At 45.2% G+C, this 9,142-nt stretch overlaps 1 protein-coding gene across 1 annotated transcript; it reads left to right on the top strand.

Annotated features, from left to right (window-relative positions):
* Window positions 1-2,869: 2,869 nt before the first annotated feature.
* Window positions 2,870-8,610, top strand: LOC120926941. The gene is made up of 2 exons (XM_040337274.1): window positions 2,870-2,881; window positions 6,062-8,610. Exon 2 carries the CDS (start codon window positions 6,143-6,145, stop codon window positions 8,153-8,155), a length of 2,013 nt encoding a protein of 670 aa, XP_040193208.1. The 5' UTR covers window positions 2,870-2,881; window positions 6,062-6,142; the 3' UTR covers window positions 8,156-8,610.
* Window positions 8,611-9,142: the final 532 nt, after the last annotated feature.

The raw sequence follows: 9,142 nt of genomic DNA, 5'->3' as shown, positions 1-9,142 counted from the left end.
CCATACCAGACCCGTATCCAAAGCACGCTACCCGGCCAGCCAGGAAGGGAGTGGGGACGAGCGAGCGCCCCCCCCCCTCCTGAGCCGTGCCAGGCCGCATGCCCTCAACATGGGGGGGTTGGGTGCTCTGGGGCAGGGGGGCGCACTGCGGGCCCCCCCACCCCAGAGCACCCTGTCCCCATGTTGATGAGGACAGGACCTCTTCCCGACAACCCTTGCCATTGGTTGTCGGGGTCTGCGGGCGGAGGCTTATCGGAATCTGGGAGTCCCCTTTAATAAGGGGGCCCCCAGATACCGGCCCCCCACCCTAAGTGAATGGATATGGGGTACATCGTACCCCTATCCATTCACCTGTAGGCAAAAAGTAAAAGTTAATAAACACACAACACAAGGCTTTTTAAAATATTTTATTATTCTGCTCCGGACGCCCCCCCTGTCTTCGTTATTAGCTCAATTACCAGGGGGGGCTTCTTCTTCCACTCTCCGGGGGTCTTCTCCGCTCTCCGGGGGTGTTCCGCTCTCCGGGGGGGGCTTCTCCGGACTCCGGGGGGCTTCTTCCATCTTCTCCCCTCTTCCGCTCTTGACTCGGCGAACCCCGGTTCTTCTGCAGCTCTCCGGTGCCTTCTTCTTCAGCGCTGGCTGCCTGCTATGTTTGTGTGTTAGCTCGATTTCAAACAGGCAGCCGGCGCGGTCTTCTGTGACGTCAGGGTCTTCTGGTCTTCTGTTCTTCCGATGTTGCCTCGTCGCCTGTTGTCGCTGTAATGATGGAAGCGCGCCTTGCATCACATTTATATAGGCATCACCGTCCCATCATGCTCCGGTAGGTACCCACGTGGTGGGTGCACGTGGGTAGGCACCCACCACGTGGGTACCTGCCGGAGCATGATGGGACGGCGATGCCTATATAAATGTGATGCAAGGCGCGCTTCCATCATTACAGCGACAACAGGCGACGAGGCAACATAGGAAGAACAGAAGACCAGAAGACCCTGACGTCACAGAAGACCGCGCCGGCTGCCTGTTTGAAATCGAGCTAACACACAAACATAGCAGGCAGCCAGCGCTGAAGAAGAAGGCACCGGAGAGCTGCAGAAGAACCGGGGTTCGCCGAGTCAAGAGCGGAAGAGGGGAGAAGATGGAAGAAGCCCCCCGGAGTCCGGAGAAGCCCCCCCCGGAGAGCGGAACACCCCCGGAGAGCGGAGAAGACCCCCGGAGAGTGGAAGAAGAAGCCCCCCCTGGTAATTGAGCTAATAACGAAGACAGGGGGGGCGTCCGGAGCAGAATAATAAAATATTTTAAAAAGCCTTGTGTTGTGTGTTTATTAACTTTTACTTTTTGCCTACAGGTGAATGGATAGGGGTACGATGTACCCCATATCCATTCACTTAGGGTGGGGGGCCGGTATCTGGGGGCCCCCTTATTAAAGGGGACTCCCAGATTCCGATAAGCCTCCGCCCGCAGACCCCGACAACCAATGGCAAGGGTTGTCGGGAAGAGGTCCTGTCCTCATCAACATGGGGACAGGGTGCTCTGGGGTGGGGGGGCCCGCAGTGCGCCCCCCTGCCCCAGAGCACCCAACCCCCCCATGTTGAGGGCATGCGGCCTGGCACGGCTCAGGAGGGGGGGCGCTCGCTCGTCCCCACTCCCTTCCTGGCTGGCCGGGTAGCGTGCTTTGGATACGGGTCTGGTATGGATTGTAGGGGGACCCCCTACGTCAATTTTGCGGCGGAGGGGGGTCTCCTTACAACCCATAACAGACCTAAGGGCCTGGTATGCTCCTGAGGGGGAACCCATGCCGTTTTTTTCATTGAAAATTGGCATGGAGTTCTCCCTCGGGAATGCATACCAAATGCCGTCGCTTGAATGGGCCTTTACAAGGTGTGACTAACTTTACACCTTGTAAAAGCAGCCCTAGTTTTACACCAGGCAAACTAACACTTACGGCGAAAAAACTAGGTACAAAAGCTTTGAGGATCGCCCTAAGTGCTAATTTGCATACTAACAGAGGCATTTCGACTCGAAATGCCCCCAGTGGCGGATGCGGTACTGCATCCTAAGATCCGGCAGTGTAAGTCCCTTACAGATGTCGGATCTTCTGCCTAACTTAGGAAAACTGCTTCTGAGGATCAGTTCCAAAGTTAGAACCAGAGATACGACGGCTTACGCCGGAGTATCTCTTTTGTGGATTTGCCCCCAAGTGCTTTAGGGGCAGATCAACAAAAGGAAGAGATACAATACGCCGCCGTAACTTACGGCGCAAATTCGTTGAGGATTCAAAGCAAAACAAAGTAAGTTACAGCGGTGTAGTGTATCTTAGATACGCTACACCCAGCGCATTAATGCGCCGTTGTACGAGGATCTACCCCTTAGTGTTTTGTTATTGGGCTGTCCACTGCCTGATGTCAATCACAAGGGAAGTGGACCTATGAGGGAACTAGTACCTCTGAATGCTCATCAGGCTTTGCCTATCCAGTTATGAAACATCTTGTCTGCTGCTTTCTGTGTTACAGCTGCAGTGTTGGGGAGGTAGCACAACTGCACTAAGGATTGAGGGTTGGTATAGACAGTTTTGCCTCTGTGTCCCTCCCCACAACAATTTTTGCTGTTTGCCCCAAATATTTGTAATGGTTTATAACATGTCTGCCATGTCTATATCACACAGATTCGTTTTTCTGTTTTTTTCTTGCTTTAGATCTCACAAGTTCTAAATCTAAACAATAAATACAGTACTGTGGAGAATGAAGTTAACATAACAATAGACGATTTGTGCCCAGTCTTCCACCTGATGCCAGCTGAAAACACATCTGATGAGGTTTCCTGCAAGAGGGTAGAGTTTGCTCCTGGATCCTGTCGTCTAATGAAAACTCACATTATTTGTCAGGTAAAGTTAGAAATAATTTCCATTATTTACATTATTTGCCAGAATTCATCTACATGCTTTCATTTTACTAGCAATGGCTGCTTGCAAGAATGGTCACAGTTGCCCTGTCTCTAATTTAAACATAGTCCGGGGTTAGACAGGTTTGCTCTTGTAAATGTTTGGGTTTGTATCTACTTTAATATATGATGTATATAATAAGTGCCTGTGATTTGTGGCTTCCTATATTCCCTAACACGTTAATGTAATTTTAAAAGTCACTTTTCGGCTGAATTATTACTGTTGCATCACAGTAATGCTTGTGATCTGTGGTGCCTTGTTTCTGAATTGCAACCTGATGCACCTTCCCAATGCACCTCTGTTGCAGTGCACCACAACCCACAGTAATGCATTAAAGCGTAGGTTCACCCTAAATTTTGACTTGGCTGAATTAAACCACTAGCCATCGACAATACTTAATCCGTTTTTTTATTTTATTTATTGCGATCTTTACCTTTGTAATCCAGCAGTTTCTGTCCTGTCAATCACTATTCCCCGCGGGAGTGGGCGTGTATCGAATTTTTCCCCGACCAGCGCTATGTCTCCTGGGAGTGAGTCATGAGAATCCCAGGAGACGCGCTGTGCTGTAATCCCGCGATATCTCGCGGGTCACGTGACTCGGCAAGCGGGTCATGTGACTTGGCAAGCGGGTCATGTGACATGGGCGGCTACGAATACGTAGTCAGCATTCACCTCATCCCGGGAAAACACATCCTGCTGGGCTTCAGAGTGCCCACACTGAAGATGGAAACGTCCATCGAGGAATTTTATAAACTATCGTTTACAGGCCAAACACAATGCGGGCAGCTATAATAGTGGGACACACGAGTGGCTGTTTTAGAAAGGTAAGAGCGTCCGAGGGATTTAAAAAAAAAAAACGAAAACCAGCGGAACCCCCTGCTTTAATGTGCATTATAGTGTGCTGCATTGCTAACAATGGTGCATGCACCCTTCAGTACATTTTGGTGCATTTGCATTCAAATTAATAGGCTATACCAATGCAAAATTCATTAATCTGTGACATAACACGTGTAGCAAACCCCCGAGGGAGCTGCTTTTGTTTGTTCAGTCCGGTACTCTGCCTTTCAACCCCAATGAACTGCCCCTCTGGCACACCTAGCAATGTGATTAATGAAATAACTCAGCAGGAATACACAACACAGTTCTTCTTGTAGTTTACTTGAAGAAAAGTAAAATTCAGGTTAACAATAGTCAGCCAGGACCTGTGTAAGTACCCAGGACTTGGTTAAAGCAGTTTAAAGAAAACAGTCAGAAACACTATGCAAACAACAAAAGCAATAGGTAACAATATGTACTGTACAGATTAAATAGACTCCCCAATAACTTTTGGTGTGTGTGTGGGATGCTGTGGCTAAAGGGGAACCCCAGGCCGGCCTACGATACCTCCAGTACCCACCCAGTGAAATTATATCAATACCCGTGGTGTGTCCCCTTTTAGAGCAACCGTGGTAATGTCCTGGAGGCAAAGCTTTTGCGTTTTATTATCTTCACTGGCAATGTAGGAGCTCTGTGGACAATACCTGGATGTGGTATTCTATGAAAAGCATTAAAAGGTTTCCGGGCAAAGCCCCCTCACCAAATCCGGTACACAGTCAGCGGTCCTCCCCTGAGCGATCGATCGATCTTAGATGCAGGTGTGTCGCAGTGGCATTCAGTGATTGAGCTGTTGCAGGGTGTCCTTCTTTAGCATGGACAGTCTGTTCCTCTGGGCTGGAGCTGCATGAACAATCTGTTCCTCTGGGCTGGAGCTGCATTAACCAACTGTTCCTCTGGGTTGGAGTTGCAGGCTGTGTGCCCCTTGGTAGGCCGCGATTCCACACACACATAGAGTGCAGATGCTCTCCTAATGGGGTGCAGGCAAAAAGAGGCTCTGGCCTAGTTCCTCTGTTTTTTTATCTCCTCTCCCACAGTCCTTTGCTGCTGTCTCATGAATGGCTCAGGCTCTTTCAAAAGGGAGTTTACAGACAACCTCCAATAGGGAGTTTCCAAACAGCAGTACTGAGTGTCTGTGTGTGAAGAGAGAAAGGGGGGGGTGAAAAAGCCCCCGCTGTTGCAGCAGACAGCTGTCCCCTAATAGATTAGATCAGTCTGGAGAAGTACCTGCTACACACATATTAATCGGATATTAGTCGGAGCCACTTCAGTAGTGTACATTAGGACGGCTCCTATTCACTTCCATTCGTTTTCTCGACCGCGCGACTTGGGGCGACTTGAAGTCGGATCCCAGGTCGCCCCAGTGTGAACCGGCTCTAAGTATACTTATTGATGCCAATTTGACAGTTGCTGCTTATTTTCCACTCACATTCTATCCCCTCTCTTTTAGTACATTGAAAGACTAGTTTGCACTTGATAAAATGCATATTATGGGCTAGATTCTTAAAGACTTACGACGGGCGTATCAGTAGATACGCTGTCGTAAGTCCGAATCCGCGCCGTCGTATCTTTTAGCGTATGCTCGCATTGAGATACTTAAATGTTGCTAAGATACGACCGGCGTAAGTCTCCTGCACCATCGTATCTTAGTTGCATATTTACGCTGGCCGCTAGGGGCGTGCACGTCGATTAACGCTGAGAATATGTAAATGACGTAGATACGCCTATTCACGAACGTACGCTCGCCCGTCGCATGTAAGATACGCCGTTTACGTAAGGTGTTTTCAGACGTAAAGATAAACCACCAAAAAGATGGCGCAGTATGGACGTCGGACAGCCGTCGAATTTCACGTCATTTACATCGTTTGCGTAAGCCGATTCAGAATGGGGCTGGGCGTAGGTTACATTCACGTCGAAAGCAAGGAGTATTTGCGACGTTATGGTAATGAATCGTGAATTCATTACCATACAACCTGCCTATTTTGAATTAGGCGTGGTTACGCCGGGCCATTTGCGCTACGCCGACGAAACTTAGGAGGCAAGTGCTTTGTGAATACAGTACTTGCCTCACTATGTAACGTCGGCGTAGTGCAAATGGGATGCGCTATGCCGACCTAAAGATAGGCGGCTGTACGTGAATCTAGCTGAATGCATGAGTAGTTGAATATACAAATTTTATAGGACAACATTTCTTGAATCATATATATTCACTTTATTTTGTTTACTTTTATTTTAAACAAATCTGCTTAGGTCTCAAATCCAAAGGAAAACCATGTGTTTTGTCATCATGATATCTGCAAAAGCTTCTCATACATAGCCATTGGATTATACATGCCTGACCTAGGAAAGTACAGATGGCACAGACTAAACTCTACGGAAGAACTTGAAATATTCATCAATCTGGAGCTGCTTACAGATTACAATACTCATTATCCAAATAATGGGTATTGTATAATTCAATGTGTAACCAATGCTGGAAGATATGTATCGCAGCTTCTTATCTTACCACCTGTACTGCATGCCAGCAGTAAACAAATGAGGACAATTCACAGCAAAAGGGTGCTATTAAATGTTAATATTTTGTTACTGGATTCTCTCTCCAGACACCATTTCTATAGATCATTGCCAAAAACTATACAAGAGTTTAGAAACCTGAATGAAAAGTTTTTCAAAGCAGGACGTGTGTTTGATTTTGAACTCTTTCAAGGAATAAAGAGCCGAACGCTGGAATCCTTACAAGCACTTTTTGAAGGTATCAAACATTTTGAAACGTTGTCTGAGGCTTTCAGCATGCCTTATAAGAATGTAAATTTAAATGAAACCCTTGGACATTTTAAAGCTTACGGCTATGAGACGCTGTACGTGGAGGACTTGTGTTGGCTTTTTAAATGGGGCCTTGTTAAAGAACAGGGAGCCATGAATTTGAGTGCACCCTACCCAGAGAGAGTAAAGCTGTTTAATGAAGCTCTCTATAGGGCTGGGATTGACCGGGTGGATGTTACATATAGTAGCTGTTTAATTCTTAAGGAGAACAAAGTGAAAAACAACTTCCACGGTCCAAAATCTGTCTGCTACAATGGTATTCATCAGCACACCTATCTTCTTCAGTATGTAAAGTATTTCATAAATCATTTTGCCAGATTAAACAGGCCTATTTTTACTTTTATGATGCTGGACACAGCCCACGAGGATACAGGCATCAGAATAAAACAAATGGATGAAGACTTAGCTAAATATGTCTCTTTTCTTGCACGTCAAGCAAATACTGTATCCTTTATTCTTTCAGATCATGGTAGTACATACGGTCGTTTTCTTTCAGCGTCACCTGAATCTTATGTGGAAATCTTTCACCCGTCCCTGTTTATGATTGTTCCGGACTTTGCATCCAAAATCCTCAGAGATACAAAAATGAAGGCATTGCATATAAACCAGAGGAGATTAGTAAGCCTCATAGATGTACATTATACCTTAAAGGGACTCCTTCCTAATATAAAAAAGTTACATCTAAATCTTTCAAAGTACAGTTTTAACAATGATGGACTTTTGAGCCCAGTATCTCCATTTAGAAAATGCAGTGACATACCGAGATTGCACCCAAACCTGTGTATCTGCCAGGGCTCCTACAGAACAGAGAGAAACTCCTCCTATTATGCTTTATTTGCTGAGTTTGCTTTAAACTGTATTAACAAACGCATTGCTGAACAGCAGAAGGACAACAAAGGGTCGTGTCTAGCACTTGTTGCCACCAGATTTAGCGATGTAAAAATCAGCACGGACAATGGAATTGGTGGTGCCATGATTATATTGGACATTTATGTGAGATCCTCGTATAGGGCACAGTATGAAGAGGATAGGTTTTCAGTGACTATGTTTTTTGATTCTACAACCCAGAGAGAGGGAATACTTTTCTTAGGTTACCACCGACTGACACCTTTCAGTATATACCAGTCATGTGCAGACCCTTCTGTTGACCTGGATATATGCATCTGTGAAAGATATCCAACAGTTGGAATTAAGAATAAACAATTCTATATTATGCCTGAAACTGTTCTGTGGACTAAAACTTACAAGACTATGGTTCATAAACCTTGTCTCTTCCTTAATGCACGGAACTATACTGCAGGTGTGGCACTGTATATTTCCAATGCTTGCTCAGATAGGAAGTATGTTATTTTGTTTCATTTCCTCAGTAAAAACCTGTTTTCTTCTGGCAAGATGCCTGTTAAAGAAACTGTTGGTCCAGTAATGAAAAGATTGCTTGTGGTCGGTATTAGAAAAAAAGAGAATTTGCCATGGACATACAAGTATACTATGAAATTTAAGTTAGTTCCTGTTCAGCAGTAAAGGTCCTTGGCTGATTCAGCCAATTACAACTGGATTAGAAAACCTTTGTATATTTATGGTTATTCCAAGGTCAATTGATCTAATAGAAGAAGCTATCACCCAGGCTGAAATTTCTGGACAAAAGTTTTTTTTTTCCTGAAATAGAATGAATATCATAAATGTCTGCTCAGAGCACAGTGTCCTAGTAAGAATGAATCAATAATTATGTATGCATATAATGAGTGTGTCAAAGAAGAACTGTTCAATACAGATGAAGTTGCAGTTGGCCACTACTAGAGGTAAATCTTGCGGTCCAAGGTTTGTGGTCCCTTCAAATTTTTGTGCACATTTTCCCAGGAGAATTTTTTAAAACTATAATGCACTACACGTGCTACGACTAAGGCTCTTGCCGAAACGCGTCAGTTTCTTTGTTTTATTTTCACGCTTATGTAGTCAATAAATACGCATATGGATTACAGTGTTGCTGGCTCCATCTTTTTGCATATTATGCACTGCGTGCCTTTAAAGTATACTCATCAGGCTCAACCTGACCTCAGGCCAGCCATAGACGGTGCAATTTTATTTCCTGCAACCATGGGTACAGACAGTGATGACAGGGGAATCCTTCTGCAGAGCCATTGTGTTCTCCCGACAGGGGGGTGGGGGAAGCCCATTATGCTGATCAAGATTTGAACACTGATACACAATACAATTACAAAACAACTACACATTTACACATCATCACCACAATACAACACAATTACATATCACAAACACAACTAAACAATTATACAAATACACAAAAAGAAAATCACAACAACACAACATAGCAAGCACACAACTACATAAAACAATTATGCAACACAACTACACAAAAACAAAACACAACTACACAACACCATAATTCAAGTATACAACTCCAGTTACACTTATACAGTTACAGTTATACTACACAGGTACAATGTAGCACAACTACAAAATTATGCAACAAATACAAATCACAACTGT

This window comes from Rana temporaria, chromosome 2, assembly GCF_905171775.1.
Source record: "Rana temporaria chromosome 2, aRanTem1.1, whole genome shotgun sequence".
Taxonomy (NCBI): domain Eukaryota; kingdom Metazoa; phylum Chordata; class Amphibia; order Anura; family Ranidae; genus Rana; species Rana temporaria.
The sequence above is the reverse complement of the archived record's forward strand: the minus strand, read 5'-3'. Positions and strand labels throughout refer to the sequence as shown.